General features: G+C 41.9%; 1 protein-coding gene across 10 annotated transcripts in view; it reads left to right on the top strand.

Moving 5' to 3' along the window:
* The window catches only part of mpp7a (MAGUK p55 scaffold protein 7a), a 594,283-nt gene that overhangs the window by 360,659 nt on the left and 209,626 nt on the right, over positions 1-23,998 (top strand). For all 10 annotated transcript variants that reach the window (XM_068014202.1, XM_068014172.1, XM_068014194.1 and 7 more), the window contains one exon: positions 1,263-1,340. In XM_068014202.1, the coding sequence (XP_067870303.1) occupies positions 1,263-1,340 (78 nt within the window). The remainder of the gene's footprint in view (positions 1-1,262; positions 1,341-23,998) is intronic.

The raw sequence follows: 23,998 nt of genomic DNA, 5'->3' as shown, positions 1-23,998 counted from the left end.
AGGACTGAGCTTGGGATGAAGCAAGAGCCAATGTTCAATAATGGTCAAAGCAAAATACTGCAGATGCTGGAAATCTGAAATAAAAGCAGAAAGTTCTGGAAATACCCAGCAGGTCAAGCAGCATCTGTGGAGAGAGAAGCAGAGTTAATGTTTCTGGTCTGTGACCTTTCATCAGAACTGTCCTGATGAGAGGTCACAGACCTGAAACATTAACTCTGCTGCTCTTTCCACAGATGCTGCCTGACCTCCTGAGTACATCCAGCACTTTCTGTTTTTAGTTCAATAATGGTATAGGGGGACGTAGTAGAGATAATGAGACCTGGTCTAGCTCAGATCAGCTGTTGTTAATAAATTACCGGACATTCTTCAACTTCCACAAAATGCAATGAACACAATATCAATTGATTTCAAAATATCTTGTTGGAGCCTAATGTGTTTATGGGGACGTGATATGGGCAGCTTCATTTTTATTAGGCATTATCATCTATAGAAATGTGCAAAACCTGCTTGTGTGACCATTGTTTACTGTATTGGCAGTGCACTGTCCTTTTTTTAGTCAGCAGCAGCAAAAACAAAAGTTCTTGGGCTCCCATTAGGCAATAAATTCCAAAGCAATGAACCAGATGGATTTAAAATATTACTACAGATGTTATCCACTATAACAGAGCTTCAACTATGTTGCCAAAAAATTTAGAAACACAAGTTTAAATTCTGCTAATTCCATGGATTTTCATTCTGATTCAAATGCATGCAGTTGATTGACTTTCAAACTGTTTTTTCTGCCGTCAGGGACAGAACTAAAAAGTGCTAAGAAGTAACAGGTTAAATTGATTACTTTTGAATGAGTACAGGACATGAAAAATACAAGATGGGAATTTCCAGAGATTCGATGGTACGAAGTATGTAGTCAATGCTTGAGGCGATTTCAAATGGCCCCAAAGTAATTTTGGATTGAAGTGCTTTTCAGTATTTTGTAACTTGTAAAATTCATTTGTGATTACATTGCGTGCTCAACATTTTTCCTACGTGTGTGTGTGTGTATATATATATATATATATATATATATACACACACATATATATGCTGAACTTATTTTCCCACTGGTGAAATTTATGATGAATTGCCATTATGTGACTGACTTCTTTAGGTTTCCATGATTTTTTTTTGTTGCAGAAACTTCTGTTTTTGTTCAGAAAGATTATATTGCCCTATTTCCTCCTTACTGAATAAATTATATTAAACATTCCGTGATTACTTTCCAGATCCATGAAAAGCTTCAACAGTATGAGAGACAGAGCCCGACACCCATTCTTCATAATGCAGCCACTTTGGCAGACGATGTAAGTGTCCTTCATCTTTGTGATGAGATCATTGGGTATGAATGCATTCAGAGTGTCTGTATGGAATTAATAGCTATGTGAGGTGAAGTCAGATCAGTCAGTTTCTTTTTCCAACAGATCTGTACAGTGGATTTTCTCAGCTTTTATTATCTGCTTGTTGGGTGGGGGGAATAGCAGATTTTTCCCTTCTTTAGCACAACTGTTGTTTAATATTACTGGCATATTAAATTCTATAAGGAGGAGCGGTGAGAGCTGTCAAATCGCTGTTTTAGACAGCAGAGGAAAAATATACAAAAGTGTAGATCTATCAAAATATACAAAGCGGCAGCATGGGTGAAATGACAGATAGAGGGAAACAAGTTGGACATGAGAAGTAGCTACAGTAAAACTTGTGTCGAGCTCCAACGTAGAATGTTTGGATATGATTTATTATGTTTTTTTCTTAGCAAATTGTGCATGAAACTGAGAATTATGAATATTGTAAGTATTAACTTGCCCCGTTTTTTTCAAGTTAACAACAATATGCTCGTTTGTTGCCCATCACTCATGTTGATCTTGTTTAAATATTGAAGTCTATTTCATGTTGCTTTTATGGTATGGGCAGCCAAAAAAAGGATGAATTTGTTCTGTCTATTTCCATGCTTTCATTTGGGGAAATTTGGGATGGGGAGAAGTTTTGAACAGCAGGAGCCAGCTAAGCTTTACCCGAAGCCCAGAGCTTTTGATGAACTGAGTTTTATTTTTGTTGAAAGGTATTTCTCGTGTTGGAGGTGATTGCACTTTACCACCTCCTTAATCCAAATCCATTCCTAAACGGTAGGTTATAATCTTAAAACAGCTTCTGTGGAAATCTTGTTTATATAGTTCAAAACCATCACCTGCAAGTTCCCTTCCAAGCCACACACCATCCTGACTTGGAACTATATCGCCGTTCCTTCGCTGTTGCTGGGTCAAAATCCTGGAACTCTATTCCTAACAGTACTGTGGGTGTACCTACACCCCAAGGACCACAGCGGTTGAAGAAGGCAGCTCACCACCATCTTCTCAAGGGCATTTAGGAATGGGTGATAAATGCTGGCCTAGCCAGCAACGCCCATATACCATAAACGAATAAAAAAAAAAATCTGCTTTGCGAACAACCCAGTGCTGATGCACTTTGGTATAATAACACAGCTTCACAGAATCGGAGGATTCAGGTCTTGTGCTGTAATACCACACATGAAGTTTGAGATTTTGCCTGGCTATCTGGAGGTGGCAAGGATTTTGACAGGCAGAGAAAGAAAAACTGGTATTACTTTTGCTTGTATCCCAGTGAAACATTAGAGAGCCGAATTGGCAGAGGTCTGGGAATTGGTCTGCAGCATTTCTACTTGGTCCAGCAGAACGTGGATCTAACCCATAAAAATGGAAAATAACACTTAAAAAAAAAAAGGTGCAAAGGTGCTGATTTAAGTTATTATGCTTTCACTGAATAAGTAGATCTTGAAGTACAACATGGATATTTTCTCTCTTCCCCCACCCCAACTAAACTGGAGAAAAGTCCTTAAATTCATGTTGGTTGCTATGGCATATTATATTATTGGCAGGCTGCATTTTTGTTTATCATTTTGTGATACTATTCAATTTTATTGCTAAATTTTTATATCAGTTCTTGTATGCTGCCAAGTAGACCACATTATTTTCATCATATCCTGATGAGCACTGTGCAAGTTGCACTAAAAGCCATTATCATGTTTCCTCCAGTGTCTGCTTCATGTTGCATGACTAAGTGCTTTGAAGAGTCCTTGGGGACATAATATTAGTACTCTGTAGACAGTGAACAGTTGCATAATTATGCCATTGATTATTGCTGTGGGATGGAAAGAAAATGAAATAGTACGACAGTGAGTTTCTCATGAACACTCCCAGCAAACCCGGAATCACTAGGTGATGGAGTTAGTTAATAAAGCAAAACTATGAAATTATTTTTCTTTTTGTCTTTTCCCCTCCATTTTGTGTTCCACAATGATTGGACAGAGTCATATATTCAAGTTCTGTACGGGATTGTGGAAGATTAAACTTGTAAGGCTCAGCTGGAGTATTTTTCTTTTTAATCCCTCACAAACGCTACTAGTTTTAGTGCCATATGAGACCACAAGGTAAACTTGATAGACTTTTGTCTCAACATGTTTGAGTTAATCTTTCTGCCAGTGAGTTAATGAATACTTTTGAACAAGTCCGTGGCTTACCTATTGATGGAAGATTTGTTGTGGCCTACAGAAGGAAGGTAACAAGAATCTGTAAATTTATGAATCTGCACATTTAACCCTTTGTGTGTTGTGAGCTTTAATACTTTGAAAATATGACCTTTTTTAATTGTAATATTTACAGGCCTGGTGTTCTGACAGTTATAGAGGAAAAATAGCCTTGTATGTATTGCAACACAGGACATTTGATTTTATATCATTTTGGGTGTTTTAATCACAAAAAATAAATGTAAATTTTTTCACTACTGTTTGAAACCTCTTATGTTCAATAAAAACAAAGGTGACCGCGGTGACTGCAACAACTACCATGGAACCTCCCTGCTCAGCATAGTGGGGAAAGTCTTTGCTCGAGTCGCTTTAAACAGGCTCCAGAAGCTGGCCGAGCACGTCTACCCTGAGGCACAGTGTGGCTTTCGTGCAGAGAGATCGACCGTCGACATGCTGTTCTCCCTTCGTCAGATACAGGAGAAATGCTGCAAACAACAGATGCCCCTCTACATTGCTTTCATTGATCCCACCAAAGCCTTTGACCTCGTCAGCAGACGTCGTCTCTTCAGACTACTAGAAAAGATTGGATGTCCACCGAAGCTACTAAGTATCATCACCTCATTCCATGACAATATGAAAGGCACAATTCAACATGGTGGCTCCTCATCAGAGCCCTTTCCTATCCTGAGTGGTGTGAAACAGGGCTGTGTTCTCGCACCCACATTTTTTGGGATTTTCTTCTCCCTGCTGCTTTCACATGCGTTCAAGTCCTCTGAAGAAGGAATTTTCCTCCACACAAGATCAGGGGGCAGGTTGTTCAACCTTGCCCATCTAAGAGCGAAGTCCAAAGTACGGAAAGTCCTCATCAGGGAACTCCTCTTTGCTGACGATGCTGCTTTAACATCTCACACTGAAGAGTGCCTGCAGAGTCTCATCGACAGGTTTGCGGCTGCCTGTAATGAATTTGGCCTAACCATCAGCCTCAAGAAAACGAACATCATGGGGCAGGACGTCAGAAATGCTCCATCCATCAATATTGGCGACCACGCTCTGGAAGTGGTTCAAGAGTTCAGCTACCTAGGCTCAACTATCACCAGTAACCTGTCTCTAAATGCAGAAATCAACAAGCGCATGGGAAAGGCTTCTACTGCTATGTCCAGACTGGCCAAGAGAGTGTGGGAAAATGGCGCACTGACACGGAACACAAAAGTCCGAGTGTATCAAGCCTGTGCCCTCAGTACCTTGCTCTATGGCAGCGAGGCCTGGACAACGTATGTCAGCCAAGAGCGACGTCTCAATTCATTCCATCTTCGCTGCCTCTGGAGAATACTTGGCATCAGGTGGCAGGACCGTATCTCCAACACAGAAGTCCTCGAACCGGTCAACATCCCCAGCTTATACACACTACTGAGTCAGCGGCGCTTGAGATGGCTTGGCCATGTGAGCCGCATGGAAGATGGCAGGATCCCCAAAGACTCATTGTACAGCGAGCTCGCCACTGGTATCAGACCCACCGGCTGTCCATGTCTCCGCTTTAAAGACGTCTGCAAACGCGACATGAAGTCCTGTGACATTGATCACAAGTCGTGGGAGTCAGTTGCCAGCGTTCGCCAGAGCTGGCGGGCAGCCATAAAGGCAGGGCTAAAGTGTGGCGAGTCGAAGAGACTTAGCAGTTTGCAGGAAAAAAGACAGAGGCGCAAGGAGAGAGCCAACTGTGTAACAGCCCCGACAAACAAATTTTTCTGCAGCACCTGTGGAAGAGCCTGTCACTCTAGAATTGGTCTTTATAGCCACTCCAGGCGCTGCTCCACATACCACTGACCACCTCCAGGCGCTTACCCATTGTCTCTCGAGATAAGGAGCAAAGAGAAAATGTTCAAGGCACTTGTGTTTTTAAAACCAGTTCCTTTTTGTGACTGTTGTGTACTGATTATCGTTTTTGTTATTTGAAATTCTTGACAACATTTTTTTGGTAGGCATCTAAACTGATCTGTATCTTGCGATGACTGTTTTTAATTAATGAGTCTTCTGTAGTTCCACAGTGAGATCAGCAAGTCAGTTAATTTAATCTGCTGCATTTAACAGGTTGAAAAATGTAGAATAGTCGATGCATGGACTTAACTTTCATGTAAAAAAGGTTCTTTTTTTTTATTCGTTTCATGGGATGTGGGCGGCGCTGGGAAGGCCAACATTTGTTGCCCATCCCTAATTGCCATTGCGAAGGTGGTAGTAAGCTACCTTCTTGAACCACTGCAGTCCATCTGATGTAGGTGCACCCACAGTGCTGTTAGGAAGGGAGTTCCAGGATTTTGATCCAGCGACAGTGAAGGAACGGCAATATAATTCCAAGTCAGAATGACATGTGGCTTGGAGGGGAACTTGCAGGTGGTCATGTTCCCATGCATCTGCTGCCCTTGTCCTTCCAGGTGTAAGAGGCCATGGGTTTGGAAGGTTCTATTGAAGGAGGTGTGGTGAGTTGTTGCAGTGCATCTTGTAGATGGTACTCACTGCTGCCACTGCGCATCAGTGGTGGAGGTGGTGGATGAGATGCCAATCAAATGGGCTGCTTTTTATTGGATGGTGTTGAGCTTCCTGAGTGTTGTTGGAGCTGCACTCATCCAGGCAAGTGGACAGTATTTCATCATACTCCTGATTTGTGCCTTGTATATGATGGACAGGCATTGGGGAGTCAGGAGGTGACTTACTTGCCGCAGAATTCTCAGCCTCTGATCTGCTCTTGTAGCCAAAGTACTTATGTGGCTACTCTTGTTCAGTTTCTGGTCAACAGTAACCCCCAGGAACAAAAACAAGAAATGCTGGAATCACTCAGCAGGTCTGGCAGCATCTGTGGAAAGAGAAGCAGAGTTAACGTTTCGGGTCAGTGACCCTTCTTCGGAACTGACAAATATTAGAAAAGTCACCGATTATAAGCAAGTGAGGTGGGGGTGGGGCAAGAGATAACAAAGGAGAAGGTGCAGATTGGACCAGGCCACATAGCTGACCAAAAGGTCACGGAGCAAAGGCAAACAATATGTTAATGGTGTGTTGAAAGACAAAGCATTAGTACAGATTAGGTGTAAATACACTGATTATTGAACAGCAGCAAGTGCAAACCTGAAAAAAACAGTGGGTAAGCAAACTGAACAAACTAAGATGAAATGAAATAAATGCAAAAAAAAGGATTGTAAAAAAGAATGTAAAAAAAAAAAGAAAAAAGGAAGAAAAACTAACTAAAAATGAAAGTAAAATGGGGGGCTGTCATGCTCTGAAATTATTGAACTCAATATTCAGTCCGGCAGGCTGAAGTGTGCCTAATCGGTAGATGAGATGCTGTTCCTCGAGCTTGCGTTGATGTTCACTGGAACACTGCAGCAATCCCAGGACAGAGATGTGAGCATGAGAGCAGGGGGGAGTGTTGAAATGGCAAGCAACCGGAAGCTCAGGGTCCTGCTTGCGGACTGAGCGGAGATGTTCCGCAAAGCGGTCACCCAGTCTGCGCTTGGTCTCCCCAATGTAGAGGAGACCACACTGTGAGCAGCGAATACAGTATACTACATTGAAAGAAGTACAAGTAAATCGCTGCTTCCCCTGAAAGGAGTGTGAGGGGCCTGGGATAGAGAGGAGAGAGGAGGTAAATGGGCAGGTATTACACCTCCTGCGATTGCAGGGGAAGGTGCCATGGGACGGGGACGAGGTGGTGGGGGTAATGGAGGAGTGGACCAGGGTGTCGCGGAGGGAATGATCCCTTCGGAATGCTGACAGGGGAAGGGAGGGGAAGATGCGACTGGTAGTGGCATCACGTTGGAGGTGGTGGAAATGGCGGAGGATGATCCTTTGGATATGGAGGCTGGTGGGGTGAAAAGTGAGGACAAGGGGAACCCTGTCACGGTTCTGGGAGGGAGGGGAAGGGGTGAGGGTAGAGGTGCGGGGAATGGGTCGGACACGGTTGAGGGCCCTGTCAACCACAGTGGGGGGAAATCCTCGGTTGAGGAAAAAGGAGGTCATATCAGAAGCACCATCATGGAAGGTAGCATCATCAGAGCAGATGCGTCGGAGACGGAGAAACTGGGAGAATGGAATGGAGTCCTTACAGGAGGTAGGGTGTGAAGAAGTGTAGTCGAGGTAGCTGTGGGAGTCGGTGGGCTTATAATGGATATTGGTAGACAACCTATCCCCAGAGATGGAGACAGAGAAGTCGAGGAAGGGAAGGGAAGTGTCAGAGATGGACCATGTAAAGGTGAGAGAAGGGTGGAAATTGGAAGCAAAATTAATAGTTTTCTAGTTCGGGGCGGGAGCAGGAAATGGCACCGATACAGTCATCAATGTACTGGAAAAAGAGTTGGGGGAGGGGGCCTGAGTAGGACTGGAACAAAGAATGCTCGACATATCCCACAAAAAGACAGGCATAACTAGGACCCATGCGGGTACCCATAGCAACACCTTTTACTTGAAGGAAGTGCGTGGAGTTGAAGGAGAAGTTGTTCAATGTGAGAACAAGTTCAGCCAGGCGGAGGAGGGTGGTGGTGGATGGGGACTGGTTGGGCCTCTGTTCCAGGAAGAAGCGGAGAGCCCTCAGACCATCCTGGTGGGGGATGGAGGTGTAGAGCGATTGGACGTCCATAGTGAAGAGGAGGCGGTAGGGACCAGGAAACTGGAAATTGTCAAAATGACGTAGGGTGTCAGAAGAGTCACGGATGTAGGTGGGAAGAGACTGGACCAGCGGAGAAAAGATAGAGTCTAGATAGGAAGAAATAAGTTCAGTGGGGCAGGAGCAGGCTGACACAATGGGTCTGCCGGGACAGTCCCGTTTGTGGATTTTGGGAAGGAGGTAGAAGCGGGCTGTCCGGGGTTGTGGGACTATGAGGTTGGAAGCCGTAGAGGGAAGATCTCCAGAGGAGATGAGGTCAGTGACAGTCCTTTGGACGGTGGCTTGATGTTCGGTGGTGGGGTCATGGTCCAGAGGGAGGTAGGAAGAGGTGTCTGTGAGTTGGCGTTGAGCTTCTGCAAGGTAGAGGTCGGTACGCCATACAACAACAGCACCACCCTTGTCTGCAGGTTTGATGACCAAGTCGGGGTTAGACCTGAGAGAACGGAGTGCCTCAAGTTCAGAGGGGGACAGGTTAGAGTGAGTGAGGGGGGCAGAGAAATTGAGACGACCAATGTCTCGCCGACAGTTTTCAATGAAGAGATCAAGAGCGGGTAAGAGGCCAGGGGGAGGGGTCCAGGTAGAGGAAGAATGCTGGAGGCGGGTGAATGGGTCTGCTGGTCGGGGGGAGGACTCCTGGTCGAAGAAGTGAGCCCGGAGGCGGAGGCGACGGAAGAAGAGCTCAACGTCATGCCGAGCGCGAATTTCATTGAGGTGGGGGCGTAAGAGGATAAAACTGAGACCTTTGCTGAGTACAGACCGCTCAGCATCAGAGAGGGGGAGGTCAGAGGGTATAGTGAATACACGGCAAGGGGTCAGATCAGAAGGGGTGGGGTCAGAGGGAAGTGAAGCGGAAGGAGGATCTGGAGGGGCATTAGTCCCCATCAGCTGCTGGAGCTTGCGTTCCTTAACACCTGAAAGGAAGAAAAAAAGTTTTTTGTTAATGCGTCGGATGAGACCTAAGATGAGGTGAAACTGCGGAGTAGAACAGCTTTGAGATAAGGTGAGACGGTGCTGCTGGAGAGCGAGGTCCAGTGTGTGCATGTGGCGGCGCATAGCACTGAGTGTGGATCTCAGGATGCGGCGAGAGTAGCAGTCCGAGGAACGTTGTATTTCTCGGAGATACCTGTGATCCTGGGTGGTTTCAAAGCATGATGGGTGAAACTGCAGTTGGAATCCATCCAGGATGTTGATAGTGGAGGATTCAGCGATTGAATGTCATGGGGAGATAATTAGATTCTCTCTTGTTTGAGATAGTCATTTTTTGTGGTGTGAATTTTACTTGCCACTTATTAGCCCAAGTGTGGATGTTGTCCAGGTCTTGCTACATATGGACACGGACTGCTTCAGTATCTGATGAGTTGCAAATGGTACTGAACGTTGTACAATCATCACTTATGACCTTATGATGGAGGGAAGGTCATTGATGATGGAGCTGAAGATGGGTGTGCCTAGGACACATGAACTCATGCAGCATTGTCCTTGGGCTGAAATGATTGGCCTCCAACAACCACAACCATCTTCCTTTGTACTAGGTATGATTCAAACCAGAGATGAGTTTTCTCCTGATTCCCATTGACTTCAATTTGGCTACACAATTTGGCTCCTTGATGCTATACTCAGTCAAATGCTGCCTTGATATCAAGGGCAATTACTCTCGCTCACATCTTGTTCAGCTATTTTGTCCATGTTTGTACCAAGGCTGTAATGAGCTCAGGAGCAACGTAGCCCTGGTAGAACCCAAATTGATCGTCAGCAGGTTGTCGCTGTTTAAGTGTCACTTGATAGCACTGCCGACAACTGCTTCCATCACTTTCCTGATGATCGAGAGTAGACTGATGAGGTGGTCTTTGGATTTATTCTGCATTTTGTGGACAGGACAAACCTGGGCAATTTTCCACATTGTCAGGTAAATGCCAGTGTTGTCGTTGTACTCGAACAGCCTGGCTAGAGGTATGGCTAGTTCTGGAGCACAAGTCTTCAATACTACAGCCTGGATGTTGTCAGGACCCATAACCTTTGCAATATCCAGTGCCTTCAGCCATTTCTTGTTATCATGTGGAGTGCATCGAATTGGCTGAAGTCTGGCATCTGATGCTGGGGACCTCAGGAAGATGCCAAGATGGATCATCCACTCAGCACTTCTGGCTGAAGATGGATGCAAATGCTTCAGCCTTTTCTTTTGCACTGATGTGCTGGGCTCCTGTATCATTTTAGGATGGGGACATCTATGGAGCCTCCTCCTCCTGTTAGTTGTTTAATTGTCCGTCACCATTCACGACTGGATGTGGCAGGACTGCAGATCTGATCTATTGGTTGTGGGTTCGCTTAGCTCTGTCAATTACATGCTGCTTCCGCTGTTTGTAATGCAAGTAGTCCTGTGTTGTAACTTAATCAGGTTGACACCTCGTTTTTAGCTATACCTGGTGCTCCTGGCATGCTCCTTTGGACTCTGCTTGAACCAGGGTTGATACTTGGTTTGATGGTGATGATAGAGTGAGGGATATGCCAAGTCATGAGGTTACAGATTGTGATTGAATACAATTCTGCTCTACTGATGGGCCACAGTGCCTCATGGATGCACAGTTTTGAGCTGCCAGATCTGTTCTGAATCTATGCCATTCAGCACGGTGGTAATGCCACATAACACGATGGATGGTATCTTCAGTGTGAAGCTGGGACTTCGTTTTTACAAGGATTGTGTGGCGGTTCCTTTCTTATGCTGTTTATTTTGCTCGTGGTTTCCTTCCTTTCTTTCCACAGTTTAAGCCTGTAATGTTTATTTTTCATTTGTCCATTCTTCCCGTAGACCTCTTGCATGCTCAGACCTCCTCCTCTTCCTACCCATTTCCCAGATGAGCAACCACCATAATTCATAGAATCTAGAATGATACTGCACATAATGAGGTCTTTCACCCTATCGTACCTTGTGCCAGCTGTTTGAAAGAGCTATCCACTTAGTCTGATGCCCCTGCTCTTTGCTCATAGTCTGGCAACATTTTTGTTTTCAAGTATTTATCCAATTCTCTTTTGAAAGTTAATTTTCAATTTACTTCCACCATTCTTTCAGTCAGTGCATTTCAGATCACAACAACTTGCTGCATAATTATTTTTCCTCACTTCTGGTTATTTTGCCAAGTACCTTAAATCTGAATGCTCTTGATTACGGGCACTTTGACCACTGGTAGCTGTTTCTCTTTATTTACTCTGTCAAAACAGTTAATGATTTGAACACCTCTTTCAAATCTGCCCTTAAAAATTTTCTGCTCGAAAGCTTCTTTAGTCTCTTCGTGTAGTTGAAGTCTTTCATCTCTGGTTCCATTCTAGTATATCTCCTCTGCAGCCTCTGTAAAGCCTTGACATCCTTCCTAAAGTTTGCTCCCCAGAATTGGCCATAATACTCCAGCTGCACCTTAATCAGTGTATTACAAAGGTTCAGCATAACTTTCCTGCATTTGTACTCTGCTTCTCTTTATAAAGCCAAGGATCCCATCTGCCTTTTTAACAGCCTTCTCAACTTGCCCTGCCACCTTCCAAGATTTGTCTACATATACTCCCAGGTGTCTCTGTTCCTTCACCCCCTTTAAAATTGTACCATTTACTTCATATTGCCTCTGTTCATTCTTCCTACAAAAATTAATCACTTTGTACATCTCTATTAAATTTCATCTACCATGTGTCTGGGCATTTCACTCGTCTGCCTGTCCTCTTAAAGTCCTTTTGTCTCAAGGATCTATCCATGGCCCCTTTCTATTTCACATCTATGTGCTGCCCCCGGCGACATTACCTGACAACAGAGCATCAATTTCCACAAGTGCACTGATGACACCAATCTATACCTCACCACCACCTCTCTCGACCCATCTACTGTCTCTAAATCGTCAGACTGCTCATCGGATATCCAGTACTGGATAAGCAGAAATTTATTCCAACTAAATATTGAGAAGACCAAACCTTTTGTCTTTGGTTCCCTTGGCACTGACTATCTCTCTCCATAGCAACTGAATCAGACTGCTCACAACCTTGGTGTCATATTTGACCCCAGATTAACTTCTGACCACATACCTGCGCCATCACGAAGATTGCCTGTTCCATCTCTGTAACATTGCCTGACCCTAGCCCTCCCTCAGCTGATGTACTGCTGAAACCCTCATCCATGCCTTTGTCAACTCTAGACTTGATGATTCCAATGCACTTGTGGCCAGTTCTCCCACATCTACCTTCTGTAAAATTGCAGTTATCCAAAACTCTGCTGCCATGTCCTAACTTGTTTCAAGTCCTGTTCAGCCCTCAGCCCTGTGCTCGCTTACCTACATTGGCTCCTGGTTAAGCCAAGCCTTGATTTTAAAATTTTCACCCTTGTTTTCAAATCCCTTCATGGCCTTGCCCCTCCCGATCTCTGGACTCTCCTCCAGCACTACAGCCCTCTGAGATATCTGCATTCCTTAAATTCTGGCTACTTGATCATCGCCAATTTTAATTACTCCACCATTGGCATCCACGCCTTCAGCTGCCAACGCTGCAAGCTCTGGAATTGCCTCCTTAAGTTTCTCTGCTGCTGTTCCTCTGTCCTCCTTTTAGATTCTCCTTAAACCTACCTCTTTGACCAAGCTTTTGGTCATCTGCCTTAATATCTCCTTATGTGGCTTGATGTCTGTAAACATTCCTGTGAAGCCGAACCCTTGGGATGTTTTACTGAGCTAAAAGCACTGCATAAGTACAAGTTGTTGTTCCTTGTTAATGGTTAATTATGTTGTAAAAAGTAAACAGCTGAAGGGCATTATTCAGTTTAGAATTTGAAGTGAATATAAAGAGACCCTGTTGGATACAAGTGTTGTTGGTGAACAGAAGGCAGAGATGTGTAATGCTGCATTCAGTGATAAACTGACGATCAAGAAAAGAATCTACGTCTAGTTTCATGCTTTACTGCTTGGCTTGGGTCCATTTAACAGTCCTTCCCAAAGTTTGGTGAGAATAGTGATTAAAAGCCTCTACCTACCTATAGTGCAAATTAAAAAGTGCAAAGAACATCTTAAAACTATGTACAGCAGCTCGAATGTCATTATTTCAGTCCAGTTTCTAATCCACACCTTTCCTCAAACCATATTCCTGTGTCATCACTATTCCCCAGCAGCTCCCTTACCTTAAGTTCCATTATAATGTTCGTATTGTTGGTTGGCGTTAGGTTAAGTACAGCATCACTTCTAGTCCCCTCTATAATCTGTTGCCTTATAAAACAGTCCTTTACCACATCCAGAAATGTCTGTCTAAGCACTTAACAAGTTTTATTCACTATCTGGTTACAGTAAAATTGCAGGGATATGGGCAGAGAGCAGGTGGGTGAGACTAACTGGATTGTTCTTCAGAAGGGTCTGTGCAGACTTGCTGGGCTGAGTGGCCCCCTTCTGTGCTGTACTGTTCTTTGTTTCTATTGTCCTCCATGGTGAAACTCTCTATCTTTTGCTGGATTGTTTCCTTACTTCCATGTGAAATAGCTCATCATCCCATGTGGTTTCATTTGGCAATCTGTAGCAAACTACCACAATAATTGTCCCTTGGTTTGTTCATGCAGCATTATTCAGAGATTCAGTCTTTAGAGATTTTTTCATCTGCCTTTTCCTGTAAAACACAATGCTTATGCCTACATTTCTCCACTCCATTTGTTAGTTCTGATGAGGGATCTTGAAACATTAACATATCTCTTTGAAATGCTGATTGACTAGGACTCCATTCTAGTAGCTCATTTTTATTGGAAAATGCTGGACATTTGAGAATCTGGTCAGAGGGTTTAGATTGTGCACAGTCCCCACTGCTAATAGTGGGCGCTCGTGCAAATGTGGCTTACCTATTACCTGTAGAATTATAGAATAGTTGCAGGACAGAAAGAGGCCATTCGGCCCGTTGTGTCTGTGCTGACTTTCTCACCACTGACAGGATGCTGCCGTCAAGCCCAAAATACGTCCTGCCGATCACGCAAATGAGTAGCGTAATATATGAATTTCAATGCCAGTGTAATGCTATTTATATAGGTCCCAAAGACTGGTGGATTGTATCAAAGAACATGTTCCTTCTTCTGTTCGCAATGGGCAAGGTACAGGCCGTCCCCAACCAGCCCATGCTTGCAAAACTCAAAACACAATGTCCAACATTCGATGTGATTCTGAGATTAGACAATATTTGCTAAATAATCCTCAGTGTGCTAAGAATTATGCTGACAACCAATTTAAGATTGTTAGTAGGGCTTGCAGTGTGGCATACCTGCGCGTACTAGAATCTACATATATTAATACATAGGGCTCTGTTCTTTGCAGACAGAAAGAATATGTACAAACATTGTGCCTGTTTCAGCTCAACAAAATAAGTGACAGCCTGGTTTATTCCTCAGGGCAATGCCTTGACCAATCAGAATCAAGCTGCCTGGTTTAAATTTCAAACAAAGCTTGGCAGTTAACTGTCAGTCACCGTAAACTGGTGCATTCTACACGGCAACACCTCTACCAATCAGAGTTCACTTGCCAACCAATCAGCACACTCTTCTCATACAGTATAAAGTTGTTGTTTTCCCTTACATTGGTATTCTTGTGGATTGTCCTGATGAGTGCAAGACAAAAAGCTTCAAAAGCATGTCTCTATTTTCAGCAATACTCAACAATTTATGTGGTGAGGACTGTACTTAATAATTCCAGCTTGCCTTTCGTAACTGATCTGTATCCTGAGATGATATTACAAGCTGAAATGCCTTTCAGTTTTGGCTTCCAGTGTATCCAGTCATGCACATAACTAAACAGATCTCCGATGTGTTTGAATTTTTGTTTACTTTTGCTCCTCTTTCAAACCAAGAGCCTGAGAGACCCCCAAACCTACGTTCTTCGAAGATTTGTATCAAGTTAGGCTGAAGACATGATTAAGATAGAAATTGGTTTTAAACTCAATATTATTATGAATTAAAGGAATTACATTACCAGGCTCAAATAGATTAAAATGTGTCATTTGTGCCTCAAGCACCACGTCCTGTCCAGCTTTGGATTCTGCAAAAAAAAAAAGTCCAAAAGGTAGTAGTAATTTAGAAGCTGCTGATGAGGGGAATCTTGTGACATTATGTTTGTCAATTTCTTATTAAATTTATATTGCTTTCACCAAGTTTTGCTATTTTTAGATGTATTGGAATCTTTTTTAATAAAACCTGAGATCTGTGAAACTCTTGCAGGCGGTACTGTAAACTAGTTGGCAGTGTGCATTTCAGTATGGCACAGTGAAGGCCTTTCACTCCAGTGGGACATTGTAAGGACAGTCTACTGGAGAATTTGAATTAAGCTCCCAGCAACAAAATTTTAATGAATCTTTGGAACTTGCCCAATTATAAACAACTGGATTTTGTCAAACATTCTTACTAAACAAACTCTTAGATGTCCCTGATTTTTGCTCGAGTTTTATTTACTTTTTCCTCTATTAAATTTGCTGCTTTATTCTTTACTCCTTTGCTGTATCTCGTCCTCTCTTGCCTCTCCCAAAAGCAGCAACTCATGTTGAAGTATGTTTTCAGGAATGCTGGCAGCCTTTTAGTAACACTTAGACGTGATTATTTGGGTTCAAATCTGTAGAATGTTGTGCAATCTATTCACTCGAGCACCTCAGCTGGGATTTATCCTGTTCTCACTCAACATGCACATACAGCGGGAAGCACTGCATGGACCCCGGCTGATTTATTTTCGCTCACCCCCTTCCAGTCCATGGTTATTAAATTCACTTGTAGTGTCTCCACTGCAACTCTGGCTGAGATCTGCTAACTCAGCACAAAACAGTGATTGATTGAATTTAGAACTTCTCTAGTGTCATTGGACCAGTATTGCCCAAGCTGTATCCACTTCTATGTGTGGGAAAGATTGTGACTTTTTAAGAAAACAGTATTTGGGCAACTTACTCGAAAGCCAGAGCCTTGACACCATATCATCTGCATTTCAGAGGAGTTATAATGTTTATAGGCTTTGGTAGCAGAAACATTTTCTGATTCTCAGGTTGAATGACTAGGTGTTCCAGATATGCTGTACTGCTGTACAACTGATGTTACATAAAAAAAAAATGTTTTTCCTTGTTAGTGAGTTCTAAGATATACCCCCAACAGTATTATTCAGAAATGCTTAACTCTTAAAAAGAAACACAAATGTTATAAATACACAATAGGTTTGTCAGAATAGGAAATGAGAAGACAGTTTAACATTTCAGATTGAGGCTCTTTGAATCTCCATACAAATAGCAAGATATATAGGACAATCAGATTTAAGTAGTACACCCCCAGTCTACTTTCTCTTGGTTCTAGTACCTGGTTATTATGCCACCTAATCGTACCCTTTCTACCTCATTCTCCAGTAGGATGAAGCATGGGAGTGCTTTTAGGAGGCAAGACTCTATGAAAGGGTTCATCACTGAGTAACAAGAGTTTTGTTCATTCTGACATCTGATAGATGCAAAGGGTTTGTGCAAGACCAGCCAAGGTGAATCCAGGTTTTAGATCAATGAAAGAAAGAAGAAAAAATAACAGCTAAGCACTTACTAGCCCGTGAATTACTCTTTAAAATGTGATCACTTTTTTTGGCAAATGTTGCGGTTAATTTGTGCACAGCATGGTCATAAACAACAATTTGTTAATCGTTTTTGGTGCTTGTGGTTGAGTGTGTGTTGGCCTGGACACTAAGAGAAATCCCATGTTCTTCAAATAATGCTATGAGATCTTGTACATCCAACTGAATAGACAGGTCATGCTTCGGTTTCATGTTTCATCCAAAAGAAAATAACATTGCGGTACTCCCACAGTACAGCACCAAAATGTTGGCCTAGATTATGTGCTCAAGCCTTTGAGTGGAGCTTGAAGTCACAATTTTCTGACAGGGAAGAATGCAATGACAAAACCCAAGCTGACAGTGAGTTATTAAGAAAGCCTAAAGAGCTAAAGATATTCTCATTAAGATTGGAGTTGGATGAGAGATTTAAATTTACAAGGGCATGATGTAAGATTACAAGGTTATGATGTAAGATTACAAGGTTTTGTGAAATGAGTGATATGAATACAGAGGCCTTTCATGCAAAAACTAAAGTAGCAGAGATATGGGACATAATTACAAGTTAAAAGAACCATGATTTTTTTCCTTAAACACTGGCTTATTCATGGAAAAGAATTATTTTCACATTAGTCTGCCTTAGTGTGCGTTAGTTCAATTTGAATATTCAAAAGGGAACTGAATCACTTAGTAACTCAGCAATATACAGGAGTAAGCAAAGAATAGGGAGAATAGTTGCACAAGGTCCTGAACGACCAAATAAAATGAGTGGGCCAAATTAGTTTCCCAGGAGAGTCAACATTTCACTTTGGCTGAAATACTGCTGTCATTCAGTGCATTCTGAAAATTGTCAGTTTGAGCGAGTCCATTTAATCAACAGAGCGATCCATTCTGCAGGAAGAGTAGGGAGAAATGGATTAGATTCGAAAAGCATCATGTCGGTCACTGAGATGGTGTGCTGAAATCTGTTTTGCACTAACTGTTCCATCCTTCCACATATACAGTATGTTAGGGACATTGAATAATCGAGTTGATAGGGAGGCAAAAGTGAAATTTTAGGCAATATTAGGCAAGTGGTAAAGATTTCAATACAGTCTTATAATCTAAGTGTAACCATTTGAATCAGCTTGAGCAACTGATTATGTTGCAGTTGTTTATAGAATTTTTAGGCTTTATACAGATGATCAGCATTGCTTCCCTGCGTTTTCCAGACGTTGTGAAATTCAGAAATTGTACTTAAAAAAACATGCTTTTGGAGGTGTGTATGTTGATAGTTGTAGTCTCTGTTGTGTGTAGTCATGTATGAATGTCATTTTGCCTTAATATATTATCTGACCTAGTATGAAATGTTACTGATTGGTTAGTGGTGTTTCAACTAATCAGATCATCTGGTTGAGGTTGAGGGGGTAGGGTGCTACTTCATCCCTTTTTCAGCAGTCATAATCCTTCCCTGTTGATCTCCACTCTGAACATTTTAGCACTCTGCCTGATTCTCTATCCACTGAGACCTTCTCAGTGCCCAACTTTGCTTCCATTCACCCTATCCAGCCTGACACAGCAGCAGTCAGCTCCTTGCTGTCTGGTCTGTTCTGACTCCAATTGTAATAACCTTCCCTGTCCTACCTGACTATTATGGTAGATACAAAATGTTTTTAATACTATTAAGATGGCAACATTGTTAATTTCTTTGTCGCTGTCATATTTATGTTCATGGTGTTACGACCGAGGCGGGAGGAATGCACCGTCTTTTTTAGTTGCGCTTCTCCACAGGTCACAACGTATATTTTTAAATGTTTACCCAGTTACCAATGCAGTCAATCATATACTGTACTCTTAATCCCAGAATAAAATACACCAATCAGGTTTCTTTAATAAACAACAAAATTATCGGTTTATTATAAAACCAGACTTAACCAGTAACGAAGCAAAGCATGAACACACAGATTGAAATATGTAGGTTCCCCTATTTAAATTCGCGCACACGCACTGAAAAAAAAAAATTCTCTCTGCCAAGGTCTGTTACAAAAAAAAGACAAAAAAAATACTTTGGCCAAATACTTGCTAATTCTTCAAGAAAAATGAGAAGATATGAAAAAATGTTATTTGGCCCTTTTTGGTCTGGCGTCCCAAATACACATAGACAGCCGTCAGTAGGATCTTTCTAGAGCATTTCTTTTCAGGTGACGTTGAGGATCAGTTTGGCAGGCTTTCCAGGAGAAATGTGGCATCAGGAGTTTCTGGCAGGCTTCTTAGGAGAAATGCAGTATCAGTTTCTAGTTCTTATACTTGATTCTCAGGAAGTTCTCGAAGAGATGGAAGGGGGTGAGCTGATGGTGACTGCTGTCTAGGCTGGTTTTCGCCAACTATCTTCAAAACAGTTCACACCCCAACACACTGTCCAAAATGAAACCAAAAACAATATCTCAAGAGTCGAGCCTCCTATAAATCTTGACCTGTCACTTCTCTGTAAACATCTTCCCCAGGTCACCATGGTTTCTGTTGTTTATTGGTTAAAGCACATGACTTCCAGCAACTGTTTTTAAACATCATCTCAGTGTCCTTTCAATGAACTGTCAACCAACAAAGCAAAGTCCAGCTTTGATGAAATCTTCAACCTTCCAATGAATCCAACTCCACAATTTAAATGCAAGTCCTCAAAAACATACACTGAACAAAAAAATATTGAAGCACTTCTGTAACAATGGTAACTGAGTTTATTTCGGGCATTTGTGATGTAACTTTTAAATTTGTAATTGTTTACCATTTACTATAAGTACAACAACTTACAGTTCATCAATTTGATTTCCATGTATTTAAACAAATAAGACTTCGTCCATAGTCCTGGATAGTGTCCTAATTTACCTATGCAGACTGCATGATCCTTAAAACATTAATACCCTCATGATCATCAAAGAACAATCCTCTGTTCCTGGTTGAACTATCAGTGTGAAGTCTAGCCCCTACATTCTAAACTAACCTAGAATTTCAAGACCCTACTCCCTTGTGCCAAGACAGCAAATAAAGAAAAGAAATAACTTACATTTATATAGCACCCTTCGCGAGCTTCGTGTCCCAAAGATAGATTGGAGAAGTTGGGACTGTTTTCCTTGGAGAGAAGGCTGAGTGAAGATTTGCTAGAGGTATTTAAAATCATGAGAGGTCTGGACAGAGTGGATAGGGAAATACTGTTCTCACTCGTGAAAGAATAGAGAACGAAAGGGGAGAGACTTAGTGATTGGCAAAAGCGACATGAGGAAAAACATCTTCACACAACGAGTGGTTAGGATCTGGAACGCACTGCCTGGGAATGTGCTAGAGGCAGGTTCAACTGAGGCATTGAAAAGGGAATTTGACTGTTATCTGAAAAGGAAGAATGTGTAGGGTTACGGGGAGAAGAAGGGGGAATGGCATTAGGTAAATTGCTCATTTGGAGAGCTGGTGCAGATATGATGGGCTGAATGGCCTCCTTCCACACTAATGATTCTGTGGTTGTAAAGCACTTCAGAGAATCAATGAAGGATCTTAAGTGTGGCCACTGTTGTTATGTAGCTTCCACAAACAATCATGTGATAAATAGCCAGATAATGTGTATTTAATGATGGTGGTTGAGGGATAAATATTGGCTGGGACACTGGGGTGAAATCCGCTCCTTAGAAATCATGTCATAGGATTATTTGCATCCATCTGAGAGGCAGACGGAGTCTCGCTTTAACGTCTTATCCAAAAGATAACGATCAATCTGTTGCTAAATTTGAAAGTTATGTCAAGTTTTCTTGCCTTAAGTGAACTTTTAAATTGGTGCCAGGTTTTGAGATTTTTTTAAAAACTTATTTGGCCCAGAGGGAATTTTGATTAGTTAACATTATAAAGAGGGAGTGGGGTTGCCAACCCTCCAGGATTGTCCTGGAATCTCTAGAAATTAATCTCCAGTGCACTCCTGGGAGCAACCCAGGCAAAAGAAAATCACAGGGGTATGAAAACAAATTTGTGTTTTTAATTTTTCTTTTAACACTTTTGTTTATTAGTTATGTAATTGTTGAAGTTGGAAATAAATGCTGTTTGACCAGTTGGAGTCAGGAGGTCTTGTGATGAAGCTCTCGCTGTTAATGTTTAAATCAGACAGGAGCTTACAATGACCGCACAAACACAGCTAAATGTGTAAATCAGGAAGTTGCTGTCCAACTCGAAATGCTCGTCCAGAAGCTGGGTGACGACATCATCTCACATGAGATTCACCTTTCAAAATAAGGGGAAAGTCATAGATTTGCTCTTCTTTCTTGATAAAAACATGTTAAACTTGCCAGAAAAAGTTAGGGTTTGCCTTTTCCAATATAAGTCCTTTAATGGCATGATGTCTTACTGCTAAACGGCCTCTCTGACACTGAAAATTTACTTTGATAATTGTGGAGTCTCATTTCTTCAGATATTAATTATTGGAGTTTTAATAAAATTAAATATTTTTATTTTTTCTTTGTGTCTGATTTCTCTCTCTTTCAATCCAGTCTTTCCCTCGCTTCATTTTGCTTTCTGTACCTGATTTGACATTGAATTAAACATTCTAACTGATATTTCCTGGTTTAGACTATGCACTCCTAATCAATAATTTTTCAGTTTGATTGGTTATGGAGAATCACTGTTGATTGCCCTGTTCGCACAGGTCCCAGATGCTCTGTACAGAGCACTGCATTTTTTTGCTAATTAGCTGAAGGAACCTCCAGTGCAAAAGCCCACAAAAAGTCGATGTATAAGTGTCATGAGTGGCTGGCTCCATTCTTTTGCTGCTGACTATAAAATCCAGCCCAGTGGGAGAGAAAGAAAATGTGTGAAAGGCATAGAATGACAAGCATACAACAACAGAAATGCACAGAGCATAACAGTGAGAGACAGGAGACAGAAAAAGAAGAAAACGAGTCAAAAGCAAAAGCATACAGCATTGGCAATAGCAGAAGAGCTGGGAGGCAGAATGAATGGAAGATAAAACTGAGTAAGATGCAAAAAATCAGAGAATGAGAGTAGAGGAAACAAGATTTATTTTACATTTTTGTGTAAAATAATACACGCATTCCATTATTTTCATGGTATAAATTAGTTAGTAATGGTGACAACACATGCACCATTTTCCTGCTATGAAATTGGTTTTTATTGGCTTGAAAAAAAAAGCTGTTTGCCAAATTTCAGTGTACAGTGGTAATATAAACACATCACACGATGAGGATTGATGACCTAATTTGAGTTAATATCCTCCACCAATGTAATACAGTATATCCTGTGTCTCAACAAAAAAACACAAAAGCTTATCCTCAACATTACTGGTTTGTTTCTTTTAAAATTATTAATATGTATTATGGCTGTGTTTCACTATTTCATTCATCTTCAGCAGTTATTCATGTGCAAGCATTTCTGCAAATGATATAGGAAGCTGCCCCGCTAACCTCTTTCCTGGGAAGGAGGAAAGAACAAAAATGTTACTTTCAGGTTCAGATAAAATGTAATATTTTTATAGTGGTTGTGTTGACCACTCAGTTAAATGCTTGAATGACAGATGTATGTAATCTGAACCAAATTATTTCATCCAAAAAAATGAAAAAACATAATGCATTGACCAGGTTTTTTTCCTAATTGTATAAATATTACAGCTCTTTAATGCATTATGAAACTCAATCCTACCTTACAACTTCTGCTGTTTGGGCAAATTCATAAACTTTTTTTATTCTTATCTACCTCTGAGAGACTTAGCCATAATTTTTGGATGTTAAACTGGTTTAAAGAAGCACTTCTAATGGAAAACTGTTGGTCATTTATTTACAAGTACACTTTCTGATGTGATTTACAGCTTTGCACACCATTGCATCATTTGTACATGTCTTTGACAAGAGAATGCCACGTGGCTATTCTGGCTTTTCCCCGCTGCACAAAAAAAGACTTGGAAAAGTCTTCATCATAGAACCTTTTAAGACTCATCCACTGAGAGTCTTATTAGTTTGGGAGCAGTTTTAGCTCTAAGCTGTTATTAGATTGCAGTATAGGTAAGGAATAAAATCGACCAGATTGAATTCTTTAAGTAGTGAGAGACCTCCTGACGTATAATGACAGCAACAACTTTCATTTATATGGTGCCTTGAATGCAGTAAAACATCCCAAGTGCTTCACAGGAGCATCACCAAACAAAATTTGACACAAAACCACACAAGGAGATATTAGATGACCAAAATCTAAGCATCTTAAAGGAGGCCAAAGATAAGTCTTTGGGGGAATTCCAGAGGTAACTGTGTGAGAGCAATATGAAAAACCGCTTCAGGTAATTTTCTAGCTACAACTGGATAAATGATAATGGAATCAGGCGCAGTACCAATCAGCTGGACAATTGAGATGAAGCATTGGTGGAGGATGGGTACCCAACTGTATCAAAAGCTTGAGACAGGTCATGAAGGATGAGGAGACATAGTTTACCATGGTCATAATCACATATGATGCCATATTCTTGATAGGCAAGGGGGTGAAAGGCTATCGGGGGGAGGTGGTAATGTGGAGAAATCAGTTCAGCCATGAACTTATTGAATGGTGGAGAGGGCTCAAGGGGCCGAGTGGCTTATTCCTGCTCCTAATTCGTATGTTCGTATATTCTTGATTTGTGACTTGGTAAGGGCCTTTTCATTACTGTGGTGGGCCAGAAACCTAATTGGAGGGATTCAAACATGGAACCGTGAGAAGGATGGGCACAGAATAGAGAGAAAACATTACATTCAACGACTTTGTACAGGAAAGGGAGATTGCAGATGGGGCAGTAGTTTGCAAGGATTAGTGGGTTTAGGTGATATTTTTGAGGAGAGGGGTGATGACAGCAAATTTGAAGGAGAGGGGTATGGTACCTGAAGAGAGGGGACTGTTGGAACTATGATGTTGCTATTACAGAGACTTGGTTGAGGGAAGGACAGGATTGGCAGCTAAATGTTCCGGGATTTAGAAGCTTCAGGCGGGGTAGAGGGGGATGTAAAAGGAGTGGGGGAGTTGCATTACTGGTTAAGGAGAATATCACAGCTGTACTCCGGGAGGACACCTCGGAGGGATCATGCAGCGAGGCAATATGGGTGGAGCTCAGGAATAGGAAGGGGCAGTCAAGATGTTGGGGGTTTTCTACAGGCCTCTCAACAACCAGCGGGAGATAGAGGAGCAGATATGTAGACAGATTTTGGAAAGTTGTCAAGGTAACAGGGTTGTAGTGGT

Source organism: Heterodontus francisci, chromosome 2 (genome assembly GCF_036365525.1).
Source record: "Heterodontus francisci isolate sHetFra1 chromosome 2, sHetFra1.hap1, whole genome shotgun sequence".
Lineage (NCBI taxonomy): Eukaryota > Metazoa > Chordata > Chondrichthyes > Heterodontiformes > Heterodontidae > Heterodontus > Heterodontus francisci.
The sequence above is the reverse complement of the archived record's forward strand: the minus strand, read 5'-3'. Positions and strand labels throughout refer to the sequence as shown.